This window comes from Octopus sinensis, linkage group LG2, assembly GCF_006345805.1.
Source record: "Octopus sinensis linkage group LG2, ASM634580v1, whole genome shotgun sequence".
NCBI lineage: Eukaryota > Metazoa > Mollusca > Cephalopoda > Octopoda > Octopodidae > Octopus > Octopus sinensis.
The window spans coordinates 45,841,718-45,862,635 of record NC_042998.1 but is presented as its reverse complement, the minus strand read 5'-3'; the positions used below and the strand labels follow the sequence as shown (position 1 = coordinate 45,862,635).

Here is a 20,918-nt window from a genome sequence, read left to right as displayed (position 1 = left end):
GACAGCACTCTGGACAGCTGCTGGTTCTGTTATTGTCTGATTACAACCTTATGCTGTCTGCGTGTACTTTCCTCTGTTTGTGGCTAAAATCTGCTTAATATATAGTGGTAGTCAACCAAAAAAAAAAAAGTAAAAATATGCGCCAAAGATAAAATTGTTGTTACATCCCGTTCCACATGAAGACTTGAATTATCAGATTTTTTTTATGACGTTGGTAGCATTTTAGCAAATTGCAATCGTATTCTTTAGCTGTTTTTTAAAATGTTATGTTTTAATGGGCTTTTGTTGCATCGGAAATAGTAATCCAAATTCGATCGCTAAATATTCTTGTATGTATATATGTATGTATGTATGTATGTATGTATGTATGTATGTATGTATGTATGTGTAATTCGGCAGGAGGACTTAAACGACATGCAAAGGTACATGAAACCCAGTTACAACTACAGCCGGCTATTACCAGTAAAGGTTTTAGTTGCCAATTTTGTACAAGACATTGTAGATCTTTAGCTGGGCTAAAAATTCACATTCGATCACAGCACCAGTAACAGTTAAGCTTCGTGCAATGGCCATACTCGATAACGAGGGGGCAGCCATAATGTAATGTATGTATGTATGTATGTATGTATGTATGTATGTATGTATGTATGTATGTATGTATGTATGTATGTATGTATGTATGCATGCATGTATGCATGTATGTATGCATGTATGTATGTATGTATGTATGTATGTATGTATGTAAGTATGCATGTATACATGTATGTATGTATGTTATGTATGTATGTATGTATGTATGTATGTATGCATGCATGTATGTATGTATGTATGTATGTATGTGCGTATGTATGTATATAGGTAGGTAGTTAGGTATATGCAAGTGAACATTTACATACGTGTAATTCTGTGTTAGACGTGTATAAAAAAACGCGAGAACAAAAGCTATATATTCAATCGTTCTTTTTCATTTTATTTCATATATTCTCGTTAATTTTCACCATATGAGCTTATAATCTCTTTCCATCTCTTCAAAAGGACTTCTTTTGGTGTCTTCCAGATTTTGCGAATCAACGGCCAGCCTTGAGCAGCAGTTGTCAGTGCATACAAGTTTGTAGAATCTTGTTGATGTAGGTACCTTCCAATTGTCAATGACTTAGCAAGGCGACCACATATCAAAACAGGTAAAGCGTCAAGTTCCTCTGAATTCAATTTGATCTCCGAAAAGAAACCAGCTAGCATGTGACCACCAACATCTAATGAATCAATAATTTTGCTCTCGAGTGAGATGTAAGCAATAGAAATTGCAACGTCATGAACTAAGTACGAGTATCTTGCGTGACCATAATCGATAATACCAGACACGCTATACGGCGACGAAGGTATTTTTCCAGCCGTACCATTAATGTTCGCCGAACAAAGTTTTTCGCTGCAATGCAGTGACTCGACTTCCTCATGTTTCTTTCTTACTATTATATTTATATGACTGTAGTCACCATGGACATGACCTGCAACGTTATAAATGTAAAAATTATCCAATTGAAATGAAATACAGACCAATGCTGGGATTAAATCGTTGAGTCACGCACAATTCCACGCACGCGCGCACGCACATACACACACACACACACACACAACACACACACACACACACACACACACAACACACACACACAACACACACACAACACAAGAATGTTTATCCCCACATCAATATGCTGTTCGGCGTTACTACCGTGTTTCACCCCAGGAAGAGCCTCCTCCAGCTGGTTATCGATGCTTCCTCCGGCTAGTATATATTGCAAGCAGCGGAGAGAACCCCCACCATCTTCTAGCATACGACGGGATCACCAGACCGAAAGGTTTCGGACTATTTGTGCCTTTCGTCAGTGGTGAACACTCGGCCGCTAGAGACAGCAAGAATTTGCTCAAGGTCACAATATATAGAAAATGAAGTGACGATCAGTCACTTATCTTGCAACAAGTAATGTAGCTAGTTACAAAATCTCTATAAGAGATGAAAGTAGTAACTATTATGGGAAGTAATGCTTCTCGCCTCATTAATATGGCTGTTCTACGGCGAGAGAATTAAGGATGTTGAGGTGGATGGCTACAAGTATCTGGGTACTTTGGAGTACAACAAAATCAAGGTCAAAATTAAACGTAAGTACACATGGTATAGAATATTAAAACAGAGAAATTAAATATAAATATACATGGCATTCTGTGATAGAGAAGGACTCCAAGAACCAATTGAGGAACCTAACCATCTTGCAGAGACGTTCGGTTCAGTCGGCTTCAGGTCCTGAAAAACGAGTTGAATTTTTCAGCCATGCTCGGAGATATAGTTGATGGTGGTTGTATTGCGCCACAAAGGTGATAACGAATCACTGAGTCTTCTTGCTTTCATCCTTATATTGTGCTGTGTCTATTTTGAAGTATGAACTAATGACCAGAAGTGGTGCACTAATTTGGCTTGTCTCATCTCGCCTTCGGTATTGAAGACCAGCCAGGTTATTTCCATCAAAAGAGAATGCATTACCGTGCTCATCTGTCAGGACTTAGTTGCTCTTTTGAAAGAACATTGAATACTCTTCTGCATTTCCTGAACCAGACGCCTATCACTTTTCACTCTATTCTTAGTTCTTAGTTACATTTTTCAGGCAAGGAGCTACTGTCTTTTATAACACACTGCTTCCATTCTTCTTCTTCTAGTGGAATTCGATTTTTGTCTAAAACATTCTCTGTATCCAGTGATACCCGAAAAAACTACTTCCATTGCCTCTAACGTTCTTACTCCAACATACAAACATTCAACTAATCTTTGCCATGCTTCCGTATGCAGTCGACTCGCATCTCTCATATTCTTTACTGAGAACAAGGAAGGCATCCACAAGAAGGTATTTCTATTATGATTTGGGAAAATATCCTAATATTTTACTAAGTCGAAATCAAATTTCTCATTATGGAGGCATTTTAGGGAGTCAGTTTTTGGTATTATTAGAGTTTCAAATTGGAAGTTACCTTTCTGATATTTTGAGATATTTGGAAGAACTTCCTTTTTGAAAGTTTCAATGACCTCTTCGACTAACATTCGATCGTTTTCAATTTCGATGAACTCTAAGTATTTAGTCAGTGTAGGTAGTTTCTCCAGATTCCAAATAAGTTGAGGTCTATTTTGGAAAAACGGATGAGAGAAATTCTGCAATAAAAGAAAGGGAAATATATCTAGTTACATGACAGATATATTGTAGAAGACAAAAAATTTGGTTTGAGATACTTGCCCTTTTCTAAAAGAGTCGTAGCATCCTTGGTTGCTACAAAACAAATCTTTTGATTGAAAAGTGGAGATTTTGTATCCTATCAAAGATCCTGAAAACCGTTTTATAAATATGTGTATAGGAAGTTACAATTCACCACTGAAAGTAGTGGAAATATAGAGTTATTGATGAATGTTGCTTTAACAGATATAACTGCACTTCATTTCTCACGTGATCAAAAGCCTAAAATAGGCAGGTTGTCTGCGAATAGTAATATCTCAAGCTTGTAACGTTATGAATATCTCCACAGAACATCTCTACAGAAATACAGCCTTCAGCAACAGGGATTAGTAACAGAATAAAATAGTTTCTCAGAATTTCCGGCCATAAATTTTCAATAAGCATGATCGTACTGTAGATTTAACAATGCTGATTAATAAAAGAAGAAAATAGCAGCAACACATAATCTCTGTTCTATATTAGATATTCGTATTTACTGAGAAATTAACCAGTTAGCTTGCTTGAAAAGCTCTAAGGCTCGGTGTGGGCGGAATTCGTTGGGTAAACGATTTGATAGGTGCAGTGACGACGTTAGCTTGATAAAGGCTAAGTTTGAAGATCAAAAGTGTTCGAGTGGAATATATATCGATCAGAAATATCAGTAGGTTATGATATTAACAGTTGCAGAGCGTTCGGAATTGTAAAATATCCGGTTTGGGGGACTGCTGGTCTTCCATAAAAACAACCTTACCCAGATTTGTGCCTCAGAGGGTAACTCTCTAGGTGCAAGCCCATGGTCAGTGTCTGACCGAAGGGGGTCACATCATCATTATAGTAGCGTGGGCATGGAAGGAGTGGAGAAAACATAAGTATTAAAGTCACTAAGAACGATGACTTTCTAGGATATTGTGAAATAAGTCTTCAATACAGGACGTGACGTGCAAATACTACCTGGCTGAGTTGAAGCTGGAATACAGAGTATAGCAGGGTAGTATTCCTTTTTTAAAGATTGTGGCGTGGATAGTTGATTAGTTTCAAGTAAGTTGACAGACCACGAAGAAACTTTCAGGGAAATGTGCATCTCTGAGAAATAGAATTTTACTCACCTGTAATGACTTACTGATACGACCATGTAGCTTTCCAACATCATATAACAGAGATGGAACCAGAGGTACTGAACTTAACATTAATCCAGGAATGAAATTCAAGAGAATAATCATATGACAATTCTTTGCTGAATCGGAGTCGTCTGTATCTAAAACATTAAAAAACTTCATGTTTATCCATAAATACATAGAAAATAACAGTTCTTCAAAACGCACATGTGCATATCAACACAGCTAAACATTCATACAAATTTCCCGTATGCATGTACACATTCATATATAAAAGAAATGGACCTCCGTCAATTTCGACGATAACTATTCAGTTGTTCAATCAAATGAAAAACTTTGCATTAGCATGTGAAATAGTTGACTATTCCACAAACACGTGTACCATTGACATAATCATCAGACAGAATCGGTATGACACAGTATGATACAAGGCTCGGTCTTTGAATTAAAGGTACAGCTGATTCAATGGGCTTCTATGCAGTTTCCTATTTCTATACTGCCCACAAGGGGCTACACACAGAGGGGACAAACAAAGACAGACAAACGGATTAAGTCGATTAGATCGACCCCAGTGCGTAACTGGTACTTATTTAATCGACCCCGAAAGGATGAAAGGCAAAGTCGATCTCGGCGGAATTTGAACTCAGAACGTAGCGGCAGACGGAATACTGCTAAGCATTTCGCCCGGCGTGCTAACGATTCTGCCAGCTTGCCGCCTTAATGGGCTTCTATGCAGTTTCCGTCTACCCAGTTTCACTGACAAGGTTTGTGGTGAACCGAAGCTATGATAAAAGACATTTATCCCAGATGTAGTGCAGTGGGATCGAACACGGGAACTCGTCATTTACGAAGAGAATTTCTTAACTACTTGGCTTGTCTATGAATTTTCAGACTGGCCAAATGATTACATAGTGTAGTCTCAGTCGAGATTACACAATGAAATCATTTGTGTGTTAAGCAAATAGTATTTTCACAAAGAAAAGAATTTCTTGTTTGTCTTTCTGTTGATCCACTTTTCAGTTTAGAACTCAGATCTCTGGCTCCATTTCCAACATCGAAACAAAAACAATTGCGAACAAACCTTGTCTGTGCCTCTGTCTTTCTTTCAAGCACACACCCATTATTAACTTTCACTTTCCTTTATTCAGTGTTTCTGTCTCTTAGTCCCCCCCATCTCTCTCTCTCTCTCTCGCTCTCTCTCTCTCCCTTTCTCCCTTTTTTCTCTCTCTCACACACAGAGGTCCACTCCGGGATCTGTCTCTATAAAAAGTTCAAGAAAAGAGGATTTTAAAGCAAGCCATGCGAATGTCCGAACGTTACATTATTGAACGTACAGAAAACTCTTACAGCTTTTTCCCTCTGGAGAAATAGACCAAGCGCCGAAATCAAGCGAGGTACCAGCAAATCCCCCAGGTTGAAATTCACCAGTGACTTACCTTATAAACGTACAATATTAATAAAGAAAGAAAGAAAGAAAGAAAGAAACTTACCTTTATATAATATTTCTCTATTCTGGAATTTACCATCAATTCTTTGTATTCTTTCCGGGGCAGGAATATTATATTTTCGAAGATAGTCAACCATAGAATAACATCCATCTGTCAAAAACAAGATGTGCATAGAATCAGTTTAAGATAATGTCTCACACCATAGACCATATAATTTCTTTGTGTCAGCCTCATGCTGTTTTCTTTGTCAGCCTCGTGCAGGTTTTCTTTGGAACACAACTCTAGCCCATAAATTCTAACTAATTACTTGGTTTATATTCATCAAAGCCTTTAAAATCTTTCTATTTCAGTAAAGGTCATAGAAGCAATTTATTGGTTTCAAATTTTGACACAAAGCCAGTAATTTTAGGGGAGGGGTAAATCGGTTGCATCGACCCCAGTGCTCAAATGGTACTTATTTTATCGACCCTGAAAGGACGAAAGGCAAAGTCGACCTCGGTGTAATCTGAACTCTGAACGTAAAGACTGTAGAAGTACTGTTAAGCATTTTGCCCGGTGTGCTAACGATTCTTATTTCTTCACTGCCCGCAAGGATCTACACACAGAGGGGACAAACAAGGACAGACAAACGGATTAAATCAATTGTACCGACCCCAGTGCGTAACTGGTACTTATTTAATCGACCCCGAAAGGATGAAAGGCAAAGTCGACCTCGGCGGAATTTGAACTCAGAACGTAGCGGCAGACGGAATACTGCTAAGCATTTCGCCCGGCGTGCTAACGATTCTGTCAACTCGGCGCCTTATTTATTTATTTGACACGTTGAGAACTATAAAAGTGTAGTAAACTTACAAATTGTATACACGGTACCTACTACGTTTCAGCAAAATGTTCACCATGAGGGGCGGTGGAACAGAAACGTATTTAATATTCATATGATATTAATATACTTCTAACATATTTAGTTCAACTGTGAAATAATATTTCATCGCAAGACAAAATGGATGTTGGTTTCAAATTTTGGCACACAACGACAGCGTTATTAGGGGAGGAAGTAAATCAATTACATCGTCCCCTGTACTCAGCTGGTACTTATTTTATCGACCACGAAGGATGAAAGGCAAATCCGACCTCGGGGGAATAAAGACAAAATATAAATATTATCTCATTATGTTATGAGCATTTTCGTATTCGTGAGTGCGAGCGTGCGCGTGTGCGAGCGTGCGCGTGTGCGAGCGTGCGCGTGTGCGAGCGTGCGCGTGTGCGAGCGTGCGCGTGTGCGAGCGTGCGCGTGTGCGAGCGTGCGCGTGTGCGTGCATGTGTGTATGTATGTGTGTGTGTGTGTGTGTGTGTGTGCGCGTGCGTGCGTGCGTCTGTATGTGTACGTGCGTGCGTTTGTGTGTATTGGTGTCTGTGTGTGTGTGTTACTTGTCAGGGATGGAACGTGAGGAAGAAATTCTAAACAGTTCACTGAGTTGAAACATATATAATGTTCATAACATATTAACATATGTATGTATGTGTACATATGTGTGTGTGTGTGTGTGTGTGTGTGTATGTGTGTGTGTGTGTGTGTGTGTGTGTGCGTGTGTGTGTACACATTTTTTTCTTCTTTTATTGGTTTCAGTCAGTTGGCTGCAGCCATGCTAGAGCATCACCTTGAAGGATTTTAGTCGAACAAATCAACACCAGAACTTATTTTTTAAGCCTAGTACTCACTTTATTGGTTCTTTTGCCAAACCACTAAGTTACGGGAACGTAAACACACCAACACCGGTTGTCAAGCTGTGATGGGGGAACAAATACAGACACAGACACACATAGATAGACAGACAGACAGATAGATAGATAGATAGATAGATAGATAGATAGATAGATAGATAGATAGATAGATAGATAGATAGATAGATAGATAGATAGATAAATAGACAGACAGACAGACAGACAGACAGACAGATAGATAGATAGATAGTAGATAGATAGATAGATAGATAGATAGATAGATAGATAGATAGATAGATAGATACAACTTGCTCCTTTCAGTTTCTGTCAACCAGATCCACTCACAAGGCTTTGGTAGATCGTGGCTATAGTAGAAGGTATTTGTCCAAGGTGCAGCGCAGTGGGGCTGAACCCGGAACTATGTGGTTAGGAAGCAAGCTTCTTACCACACACACACACGTGTGTGTGTACGTGTGTGCGTGCGTGCGTGCGTGTGTGCGTGCGTGCGTGCGTGTGTGCGTGCGTGCGTGTGTGCGTGCGTGCGTGTGTGCGTGCGTGCGTGTGTGCGTGCGTACGTGTGTGTGAGGGAGCATGGCCTAGTGGATAGGGTGTTGCACTCACGATCATAAGATCGTCGTTTCAACTCCTAGAGCGGGTGACGTATTGCGTTCTTGAACAAAACGCTTCATCTCAAGTTGCTCTGCCATCATTTCGACACCTGATGCGCGGCACACCGTGCACCTGTCAAGACAAAGACGATTTGGTGGAGGGAGTGAACTAATGTGCAGCACGAACATTTGATCACTATAAGCAAATCATTTTAGTGCAGGTCGTTCGGCAAGAGCTCAACGATCATACATCGTCTCCGACGGAAGAGTCCATTATGTGGGTGTGTGTACGCGTTTCTACTGAAGGTCTTGAGAGCCTTCGATTTAATAGTTTCGTGCATTTAATCGAGTTATATTGAAATAGTTGTAGCGCTACAACCACCCATAAGGAGAATACCTTAAATAAATCTGTACGGGATAGTCAACCATTGGATTAGAAAGTGCAGGGAAATGGAATTTAATTTAAGTTAAAGCATTCAATCAAAAATTACATTTCCAGTGGTCCAACGCCTTAAAAAAATTTAGTCAAAAAGACTATATATTAGTCATACAAAATAGTGTATATTTAAATACATAGAGAATTCACTTATAGGGATTCTACGCGATAGAAAGAACAGCTAAGTTCTATAACCACAAAAAATAATTGGGGATAAAATTCGACAGGAATAAATTTGGAAATTAAAAACATTTACCGTCTAGATTCCTGGACCAATTGGTTTCTAATCTTCTTTTAGTGAGTCATAGAGATCTCACAAGGTCTGATTTTCGTCAACAGGAACCAACCTATCTACACGAGACAAAATAGGTTATCTGTCCCGTGTACATACGACCTAACTTTTCAGATTTTTCTGCGCAGGCGCAGACCATTCGTTGACTACAATACACCGTCAACTTTTAACCGAAAATTATCCAAAAATTTGAAAATGTTTGGATAATTTTCGGCAAATTTTTGGTTATAGAACTTAGCTGTTCTTTCTAGCGCGTAGAATCCCTATAAGTGGATTCTCTATGTATTTAAATATACACTATTTTATATATATATATATATATATATATATATATATATGTATGTATGTATGTATACGTTCGTATATGTAAGTGACTGGATCTGCCTCAAACAATGCCTGATTTTCCTGGTGCACTTTTGCTCATAAGTCAGAAGACGTGGCACCCACCGAGCAGATACTTTCGCCATACCAACCAGGTTCATTGTGCAGAATATTCTCAACTCACTCATGGGATATGCTAATTGCATTGGCTATTTGATTTATAGTCAGTCGCCTGTCATCCATTACTATGCGGTGAACACGGTCAATGTTTTCCTTGGCGGAGGTAGTTACAAAATGTCCAGATATTGATCATCTTCAAGACTCTCCCTTCCTCTCCTAAATTCAGCTGCCCATTTTTGTACAGTTGATAAAGCTGGAGCGTCATCTCTTAATATAGCAACGATGTCAGCATGAATGTCTTTGAGGACTAAGCGCATTTTGTTTTTGTTTTTGCAGGTACTTAATACCACAACGATGCCAAATTTTGTCCATTTTTAAGAGACTAGTTAATTTTGAAGTTTTCTTTAAACAGTCAGATGTCAGTTTACCTCAAGAAACAATGTTATTAATAAGAAGGGTTGGAATTAATGTAATTAAGATTTCACAGCTTTAACATCACTCCTTCATAATCAGCCCATGAACTTTACAGTGCTAATTATATTGTAAGTTTAATTTGATATATTAAATATGTGTATGTTGTGTGTGTGTGTGTATGCGCGCGCAGGCTTGTTTTTGTGTTTGTGTTTGTCTTCCCCACCACTTGTCAACCAGTGTTGGTTTGTTTATGTCCCGTAATTTAACGGTTCGGCAAAAGAGGAGACCGATAAAATAAGTACCAGAATCAAAATTTTTTTAAGTTTTAGGTTCGTGTTGCTCGGGTTTAAGGCTGTGCCCCAGTATGGCCGCAATTCAATAACTGAAACAAGTAAAAGATAAAGAAAAAACAAAAGATCTGTACCAAAATAATCTTCGTTCTCTGATTCTTCTCCGTTGAAGATTTTCAACATATAACCATGAGGTTTCACTTCCTTGATGAACGGATTTCTGTGTGTTTTCTTCACATTAACCAAATAATTTCGATCGATGTAACTTTCCATTTCAGTGAAGTTGATTACTTCCATTCCATAAAGTCGTGACATGATGTCGTTTATCAAACCGTCTCGAACTACTGGTTTTGCATTGGTATCAACAAAATCCATCTTAGTAGAAGTTGGTACTCTGAAATTCAATTCAGTTCAGTTTAGTACAATTTATCATCATATTCGTATTTTTTTTTTTTTAATAATTCATGATCTCAAAACTCCCACAAGTCTATATGAGAGATTCTCTCAAACTAAATAACACAGTATTCTGTGTTCTAACATAACATCCACTTTTAGTGGGAGATTAATATTGGTTTCAAATTTTGGCACAAGGCCAGTAATTTCAGTGGAGAGAGTTAATCGATTACATCGACCCCCAGTGCTCAATTGGTCCTTATTTTATCGACCCTGAAAGGATGAAAGGTAAAGTCTACCTCGGCCGAATTTGTACTCAGAACGTAGCGACGGACGAAATGCTGCAAAGCATTTTGCCAGCTCGCCGCCCTAATGGGGGACAAAATATATTCTTTAGTATTATTACTGCTTCTGTCGCTGATGGCTATCTTTAAATAAGCCCACTGGCTATTTGCGACACCAGTTCCTGAATAGAAACTGAGATTCTATATATCACTGACTTGGGAATTTGACTGCTGTGTCTAACCGGACGTCTACCATTGAAAAGGCCAAGGAATGTGGAAATCACATGATGTAACAGCTCCGGCGGCCGTAGAGGACGGTTATCGTCCGTCAGCTATATAATCACGAGTGCTTATATACACCACAAGTCCATACGGGACGTCTTTTCATGGTAAATAATGCAATATTCTGTTTTCTAACGCAAAATCTACTTTTAGTAGGGAATACGACAACTGTACCTGTAATTATCGGAGCTTTGAGGATAATACCAAATGGCACTCTTAAACACTACAGCCAAGTATCAGGAAAACTAAAAGTATCAAAGCTACAAGTAAATTCTTCTCGTGAGTATTGCAAACATCATAAGAAAAATACTGTCAACCTGAGAATATCTGACTCACTTAATCGAAGATATTACAAATTTAACAGAATCCTAGTTCTCAGATTCTGTTCTCATTACAAATCATAAATAATACTTAGAGTAAAACGGCCAACATTAACGAGGCTTTCAAGGGAAATTTGCAATGTAGGTCAAGATAACTTTCCCCCACTCTCACCCAGAGGTCAACAAATGCCTAATGAGGGAATATGGCGGACATAAACTGGGTGCATGCCCATCGAGCGTATGTGTGAGAGAAGGGGGGGAAGAGATGGGCGAGAGAGTGGAGAGAGAGAGAGAGAGGGAGAGAGAGAAAGAGGGACTTGCAACTACTCTATAAAACAAAGTAACAACAACGAAAATAATAATAATCCTTTCGGCAGAATTTGAACTCGGAACGCAAAGACGGACGTAACGCCGCTAAGCATTTGCCGGCGTGCAAATGATTCGACCAGCTTGCTGCCTTTTCGATCATATTAATATTGGTTTCAAATTTTGGCACAAGGCCGGCAGTTTCCAGAGAGTGGGTAAGACGATGACATCGATCCCGGTGCTGTACTGCTATTTATTTTATCGATTCCGAAAGGATGAAAGGCAAAGTCGACTTCGGCGAAATCTGAACTCAGAATATATAGACAGACGAAATGCCGCTAAGCATTTCGTCCGGTGTGCGGACGATTCTGCCCGCGCGAAAGATGTGCATGACCACCCTTGGACGGTTTTGAATGACCAGAGAAAGTGCGAGCCCTCTAACTGAAAAATTGTGGATTTGTATAATGGACACGCACACAGACATTTTGCCGTTTATATATATAGAGATAATAATAATAATAATAATAATAATAATAATAATAATAATAATAATAATCTTTTCTACTATAGGCACAAGGCCCGAAATTTGGGGGAGGGAGATTACATCGTCCCCAATATTCAACTGATACTTAATTTCATCGACCCCGAAAGGATGAAAGGCAAAGTCGACATAGGCGAAATTTGATCCCAGAACGTAGCGATGGGCGAAATACCGCGAAGCATTATGGAAGGAAAACTCATCATCCAACCTGTTTTGACGGGGAATCGGCTGACACCAAGGGAAGGCGTCTGTATTCTTGGCTCTCCAATCCTTCTGAATGTCATAACAAAGTGTCTGGAGACCAAGCTTGCGGGCTTGTCTAGGTTAACTGAAAGATTGCGCCTCATTGACGTGCACCCAGCCCTCTTCTTCTTGAGCAATTGCTTTGCCCTGCCAAAGCTCCTTTTCTTGCTACGCAGTGCACCATGCCACCTTCTCACAGATCTCCTCAGAGATATCGATGACACCATCTGGCAGTGTGCTAAACTGATCTACAATGTCAGTTTTGACAGCACCAGTTGGCAACAGGCTAAACTACCTGTTAAATTCAGCGGCCTTGGCTTCCGTTCTGCATTGGACATGACCCTGCTGACCTATCTTTCTTCAATCTCCTCCAGTTGCACCCTCATCGGCGAGGCACTCTACGAAATGGCTGAACTCGATGTAGCCAAGGAATATATATATATATATATATATATATATATATATATATATATATATATATATATATATATATAATCAGAAAATGGAGAAAACCTGAGATCAACAAACGAAACAATTAGACCACATCAGTAGCTTATTATTTAATACAAAACATGACAACATTTATTTCATTCATTCTGTTGCTACCTGTACTCTATGAGCATAGGCTGCCTGTATACCCATGCCCAGAGATAGCACGGGTAACTGATACCGATGATATATATCCCTTAGGCGGTTATTGTAACCGCTAATTATATATATATATATATAAACACGTACGAACATACATACATACGTACGTACATACATACATACATACGTACGTACATAAATACATACATACACATACATATATACACATGCGTATAAATACTCATATTTATACACACAAGCGCATATATATGTGTGTGTGTATATATATGTGTGTGTGTATATATATATATATATATATATATATATATATATATACACACACAGACACTCATCCATACATGAATATATGTATGTATATATGTATGTTTCTAAATATGTATGTGTGCATGCATGTATATATATATATATATATATATATATATATATATATATATATATATATGTGTGGTGTGTGTGTGTGTGGTGTGTGTGTGTGTATATGTATGTATGCATATTCGTATGCATACATGCACGCATATAAATATGTATGTATGTGGCCCATCTTTGTCTTTGTACTTGTGTCTGTCCGCCTTACAAGTGTTGGTTTGTTTGTGTTCCGCAACTTAGCCGCCGGGGTCGAATTTGCCTTTCGCCCTTTCGGAGTCGAGAAAATAAGTATTAGTTCAGTAATGGAATCGGTGTAATTGACTAAGCCCCTACCCTGAAACTGTTGGCTTTGTGCCAAAATTTGAAACCAGTACTTCAATGCATCTAGTCGGCCCCTCCAACATTTTTTTTTTAGCATCATGACACATTACAGCACAATGACAATGCAGGGACAGTAAGTAATGCGTGAAATGCATACGATGCCATTATATATGATTACAATAACACGAATTACATCGACACATGCAAACGTCCATATACATATATTAGTAACATCACTACTAGAGAGCTGTATTCAGCTGTCTAATAGATGCGTGGGAAAGTAAAAACTGTCCTTGAACTTATTTGTCTGGGTTGCAGAGTATTTGCAGCGCCTAACGCACTAAAAGATGGTATCATGCATATGTATTTAACAGCTGATGTTGTAGTGGCTGTTATCTTATACTAGCAGTATCGCCCGGCGTTGCTCGGGTTTGTAAGGGAAATAACTATAAAGCATTTTTAGAGAGTTATAGCCAAAAAATAGCCAAAAAATGGAAAAAAAAAATGATGGTAAATTTTTTTGAGAGTTAAAAAGGTCGAGTTGCGTCCCCTAGACAGTCTGTGGTTTGTGTTTCTGATTCTCGACCCCATGTCGAATTTATCGATTTTTTTTCAGAACTGGGGGAACTTTTCAAAATTTTGGCTGCGTTAGTTTTGAATTATGACATTGGGCTATGTGTGTGTCAAGTTTCATCAGAATCGATTGAAAGCCATGGTCAGGGTGAGGATACAACCTAACAGACACACAGACACGCAGACAGACAAACTGCCGTTTATATAGAGAGATGATAGAACCTTCAGACAATAACCTGTTTGATCCATTTCAGAGAAATAAGTGGATGATCAGTTACTTTAAGGGATGTTTTTAAAAGCCTTTCCCCACCCCTTTCTTTCTTGTCTGTTGTGGAATATTTGCTGCAGTCTTAGCAAGTCTCCTGAATATTACTATTTTGAGTGTCACAACTCACTGGGCCGGATACCCGGTTTCCATGGCGTATAAGTGACCGAGATCAGAACCGATCTTATTTCTTTATTGCCCACAAGGGGCTAAATATAGAGGGGACAAACAAGGACAGAAAAGGAGATTAAATCGATTACATCGACCCCAGTGCGTAACTGGTACTTAATTTATCGACCCCGAAAGGATGAAAGGCAAAGTCGACCCCGACAGAATTTGAACTCAGAACGTAACGGAAGACGAAATACCCATTTCTTTACTACCCACAAGGCGCTACACACAGAGAGGACTAACAAGGACAGACAAACGGATTACGTTGATTATATCGACTCCAGTGCGTAAATGGTACTTATTTAATCGACCCCGAAAGGATGAAAGGCAAAGTCGACCCCGACAGAATTTGAACTCAGAACGTAACGGAAGACGAAATACCCATTTCTTTACTACCCACAAGGCGCTACACACAGAGAGGACTAACAAGGACAGACAAACGGATTACGTTGATTATATCGACTCCAGTGCGTAAATGGTACTTATTTAATCGACCCCGAAAGGATGAAAGGCAAAGTCGACCTCGGCGGAATTTGAACTCAGAACGTAACGGCATACGAAATACCGCTAAGCATTTCGCCCGGCGTGCTAACGTTTCTGCCAGCTCACCGCCTTTCTGTCATAGAGTTACTCATTTACAGCTGAGTGGACTGGAGCCACGTGAAATAAAGTGTTTTGCTCAAGAACACAACGCATCGCCCGGACCAGGAATCGAAACGACGATCTTGCGGTCGTGAGTGCAATACCTTAACCACATAGCCATGCGCCTTCACCTACTGCAGTGCAGCAGCAAGAGTCTTTCAGCTGTGCACTAGAAAATTGTTCGTTATTCGAAAGAATAGTTTCTTTACTTAAATAAACACAGCTTGCGGTCCGGAGATGGAAACCACGTTCTTGCGATGGTGTGAGCAACTCCCTAATCTTTAAGCCACACACGTCCCTATACTGTAGTGCAACAATTTTTCAATTGTGCCCAGGTAAAATTGATGGTTACCCAAAAGAAAAGTGTCTATAAGTAAAATAAACGTTGCTAGTGAACCGGAAATCGAAACCACATACGTGTGATAAAGTGCGTAACACTTTCACATGCTATTGCGCAGCAACAAGAATCTTTCAGCTGTGCATTTATGAAATTGTTGGTTATTCGAATAAAAATAGATTCATTAGGTAAAATAAACGCTGCTAGCGAACCGGGAATCGAAATCAAGTACGCGTGATAGTCTGCCCCACCATCGCTTGACAATCGATGTTAGTGGGTTTACGTCCCCGTAACTTTGTGGTTCGGCCTACGAGACCGATAGAATAAGTACTAGGCTTACACAGAAAAAGTCTTGGGGTCGATTTGTTCGACTAAAGGCGGTGGTGCAGCATCGCTGCAGTCTCTCTTTTACTCCTATACTTGTTTCAGTCATTTGACTGTGGCCATGCTGGAGCACCGCCTTTAGTCGAGCAAATCGGCCCCAGGACTTATTCTTTGTAAGCCTAGCACTTATTCTATCGGCCTCTTTTGACGAACCGCTAAGTTACGGGGACGTAAACACACCAGCATCGGTTGTCAAGCGATGTTGGAGGGACAATCACAGACACACAAACGTACACATACACACACACACAAACACACACACACAAGTATATATATATATACGACGGGCTTCTTTCAATTTCCGTCTACCAAATCTTCTCACAAGGCTTTGGTCGGCCCGAGGCTATAGTAGAAGACACTTGGCCAAGGTGTCACACAGTGGTTGGTAAGCAAGCTACTTAGCACACAGCCACTCCTACGCCTATATAAATCTTTAAAGTGTTCCAGCTTTAAAACTGTGATCATACTGGGGCACCACCGTTGTTATATATATATATATATATATATATATATATATATATATATAATATATATATATATATATATATATATATATATATATATATATATATATAGTATTTTGCTTTTCACAACTTACCTGAAGATCCTGTGTGCCTACTGATGAAACTTAGCAAGAGGCCGACTCGACCAAAAATAAAATATTTATCTCCACCATGGTACTGAGTACTCCTTTCTCCGACAGTTAATACTAAATGTGTACACACACACACACACGGTAAAAAAAAAAGTGACATATGTGAAGAAAAAGATGTGATTTCTTATATTGGCCTCAGGCGATAAATGTGCTGGGTACCGATGTGTAACGAGCGTTTAAGTTGACTATCCATTCCCACATCGGGAAAATACAACATACGGCACATCAAAAGCGCCGCCTTTACCGAATACCACCCATTGTCGACTTCCTTTCACGCCCCTTTTAGCGATATTGGCTGAAGTGAGGTTGGGGAGCAGTAGATTAAAGATCAAATCAAAAACTTTGTAGACTCGTGAATAAACATTTGCTGTATTTCGGGTGGGTCATTATGCCAATAACAAACACACGCACAGGTTTTATATCTTTTTTACCACCAACACCACCACCACCTCCACCACCACCATCATCATCACCATCATCATCATCATCATCATCATCGTCATCATCATCGTCATCGTCATCGTCATCGTCATCGTCGTCGTCGTCGTCGTCGTCGTCGTCGCCGTTGTCGTCATCAACATCATCATTATCAAATAATCAAGCAGAGTCGAAGTATAGGGTTGTCCGGAAAGTTTGTGCCGATTTTTAAAGGAAAGAAAAAGGTCAATAAATACTTGTCATTACATTTTTAATCAACCAAATATGAACCATTTTGTTGCACAATGCGTCTCCATCTTTCCTTTAACTTGAATATAAACTCTTCCGAGAATTGAGGTGGTGTCATGGTAAAGAATTCATCAAGGTATCTTTTTACGTCATCCAAGGAATTGAAATTTTTACCATTAAGACTATTCTGCAGGGACCTGAATAAGTGGAAATCTGAAGGAGCAATATCTGGTGAATATGGACGGTGCGATAACACATCCCAGCCGAGCTGCAGCAATTTTAGTCTGGTTTCCAAAGCATCAAGTGCCGAAAATGAACTTTCTTATCTTCCATTTTAAAGGGTTACAGAATTAACACAGGTTATAGGAACATAAACCTTCTTCCACGAAAAAATAGCTTGAATTGTTCTCTAAATGGATGTTTAGTCAAATCCTGTTTTATGGACTCAACCATAATCTAAAATAAGTCGAAAGGTAAGCTGCTATAAATCGGCACGAACTTTCCGGACAACCCAATAGATCTGGGTAGAGAAAGCATGTCACTAATTAGGTTACGAATGCCGACAAAAGGACTTTGATCTAGTTGATCCATTGACAAACCGATTAAAATTGATTGATTAAATGTGTAAATGGTTAACTAGTTGACAAATAATAATAAAAGAATTGGTGTTTATTTTATGTATCATACCTGTATATTCCTTTGTGGCAAAGTACAATGTACACACCCATCTCTGCTTTAAAACAATTTTATTAGTCTTTTTTGAAAAAAAATACAATAAAATTTATTAAAAATCGATGATGTGCTGTAGCACTTTTAATGCATTATTCAGTGAGTCATGGGTCGAAAACATCGAAAATCGTTTTTGAAGACCAAAGCTGGACTTAGTCATAGTGATGCTCTAAGCTAGCGATCAGCAACTTTATTTTTATTTTATTTATTTATTTATTTATTTATTTATTTATTTATTTATTTATTTAGGTGCAATGGTTCACTTTCGATTTTTTTCCTATTTGCCCACATGTGTATCATATTAAATCTAACATAAAAATAGTCTCACATTTCTATCTTGAAAGCTACCAGTTGATCAATGACCCACATACATCAATTAAATTATTTAAAAAGTTTAGGCACAAGCATAGCTGAGCGGTTAAGAAGCTCCTTTTGCAGCCACATGATGTTGAGTTCAGTTCCAATGTGCTGCACCTTTTTCTATAGCCTTGGGTCGACCAACGACTTACGAGTGAATTATCTTAACAAAGACTGTGTGGAAACCCGTCGTATATATGTGTATATTTTTGTGATTGCATTTGTATCCCCACCCCATCGGTATCGGTTTGCTTTCATCTCAATGAGGGCAAAACAAAAAAGACTGATAGAATAAGTACAAAACTTTAAAAATACGTAAATACTCTGTTTTCGATTTGTTCAACAAAATCCTTCAAAGTGTTGCTCCAGCATAGCCGCTGTCCAATAACTGAAACAAGTAAAAGATAAAAGTTCTGAGGTTCACAGAGATCATTTCAGCGGCTTACTTGTGGGTTGTGATTCATCTTGTTGCCAACCCTTTGTATATATGAAGCTTGACGGCTCATCGCTAAAAGCAATTACACCAATAGATTTCACGAAAATTTGAAATACATGTTTAATTATTTTGTGATCCATGCTGAGTATGAAAGCCTTGATTAAATTTGGCTCTGCTCAAGCGACATAAATGATAATGGTGATTCTGCCGAAATCCGATTATTTCGTCATCTGACATGAGACACGTCGTGCACCTGTACAGGTAATGTTGATTTGGTGGAAGTAGTGAGCTTGATTACTATAAACAAATCATCTGTGGTTGTTCAGCAAGCAAGAAATTGCAGAACCCTCGTCTATGATATTATTATTATTATTAATGTTATTGTTGTTGTTGTTGTTGTTACTGTTGCTGCTGCTGCTGCTGCTGCTGCTGCTACTACTACTACTACTACTACTACTACTACTACTACTACTACTACTACTATTATTATTATTATTATTATTATTATTATTATTATTATTATTATTATTTTTATTATTATTATTATTATTATTATTATTATTATTATTATTATTATCCAGCCAAAACTTGAAACCATTATTGGAGGCTGGGAACTGGCAGAATCGTTAGCACGCCGGGAAAAATGCTTAGCGGCATTTCGTCCGTCCTTACGTATCTGAGTTCAAATTCCACCGTGGTCGACTTTGCCTTTCTTTCCTTTCGAGGTCAATAAAATAAGTACCAGTAGAATACTGGGATCGATGTAATCGACTTACGCCCTCTCCCAAAATTCAGGCCTTGTGCCTATAGCAGAAAGGAATATTATCCAACTTGTCACACAGCATTTGTTACTTGTGGTGTAATACGGGTGCCAGTTGTCCACAACCAGTGGACTGAGGTAGCACCTTCAATTGTCAAGCACATTTCAAAATATTCTAGCAGTTCCAATGAGAGTTGTTTTCTGTAAGTGCCCCACCCTGTTGTTGTCCCCGATTTTTTAAAAATAGTTTTCAATTCTGGTACTCACAATACCAAGCACCCTGACAACAACCGAGACCACCTCAACCTTTTCCACTGCCTACAAATGTTTTATCTCCCATGCTAGTAGTTCATATCTCTCGATCTTCCTCAATTCTTATTGTCACAAACCTTATTGTCAGCAGGACAAACCACATCTAGGATCAAACACTGTTTGTTGACTTCGTTGATCACCATACTATCTGGGTACTGCTGCTGCTGCTGCTGCTACTACTACTACTACTACTACTACTACTACTACTACTACTACTATACTCTACTGCTGATTGCTGTGCTGCTGCTGCTGCTTCTCCTGCTGCTACTACTGCTGCTGCTGCATGCTGCTGCCGCCGCCGCCACTACTACTACACTACTACTACTACAACACTATAATAATAATAAATAATAATAATATAATAATACCTCACCACCACCACCACCACCACCACCACCACTAACAATAATAATAATAATAATAATAATAATAATAATAATAATAATAATAATGATAATAATAATAATAAATAATAATAATGATAATAATAACAACAACAACAAAACAATAATAATAATAATAATAATAATAATAATAATAGTAATAATAATAATAATAATAATAATAGTAATAATAATAATAATAATAATACAAACAAAGCAGTTACGTTCCATTGAAAACTCAATTCAAAAACCTGAGGCTCTTGCTGCGGTTTATGAACTTGCATAATATTATTTTTGTAAGAGAAAGTTTTTCAGTTAAGTCTCACCCTACTTACAGGAACAATAGCGTCAGACTTCTAGAGACATGTGCCGTGCCTTTTCTCTTGATTACTAAGCGTTATGACGTTATTAATCTATGTGACTATTGACACACGCCACCTGCTCGTGTTACTTTTTATAATTTCTTTCCTTCGTTTTAATGCATGCGAACACTTTGTTCTGAAACAAGATACCAGCTGCTGCAAACATCGCCGAACTGCTGCTTGTTAATCGTGTCA

General features: G+C 38.7%; 1 protein-coding gene across 3 annotated transcripts in view; it reads right to left on the bottom strand.

Moving 5' to 3' along the window:
• Window positions 1-942: 942 nt before the first annotated feature.
• LOC115232465 (hydroxylysine kinase-like) overlaps window positions 943-20,918 on the bottom strand; it is a 53,946-nt gene continuing 33,970 nt past the window's right edge. For all 3 annotated transcript variants that reach the window (XM_029802348.2, XM_036512948.1, XM_036512940.1), the window contains exons 2-6: window positions 10,158-10,417; window positions 5,863-5,970; window positions 4,364-4,512; window positions 3,022-3,199; window positions 943-1,505 (exon numbers count right to left, since the gene is read on the bottom strand). In XM_029802348.2, coding sequence (XP_029658208.1) covers window positions 988-1,505; window positions 3,022-3,199; window positions 4,364-4,512; window positions 5,863-5,970; window positions 10,158-10,417 — 1,213 coding nt within the window. In that variant the 3' untranslated portion in view covers window positions 943-987. The remainder of the gene's footprint in view (window positions 1,506-3,021; window positions 3,200-4,363; window positions 4,513-5,862; window positions 5,971-10,157; window positions 10,418-20,918) is intronic.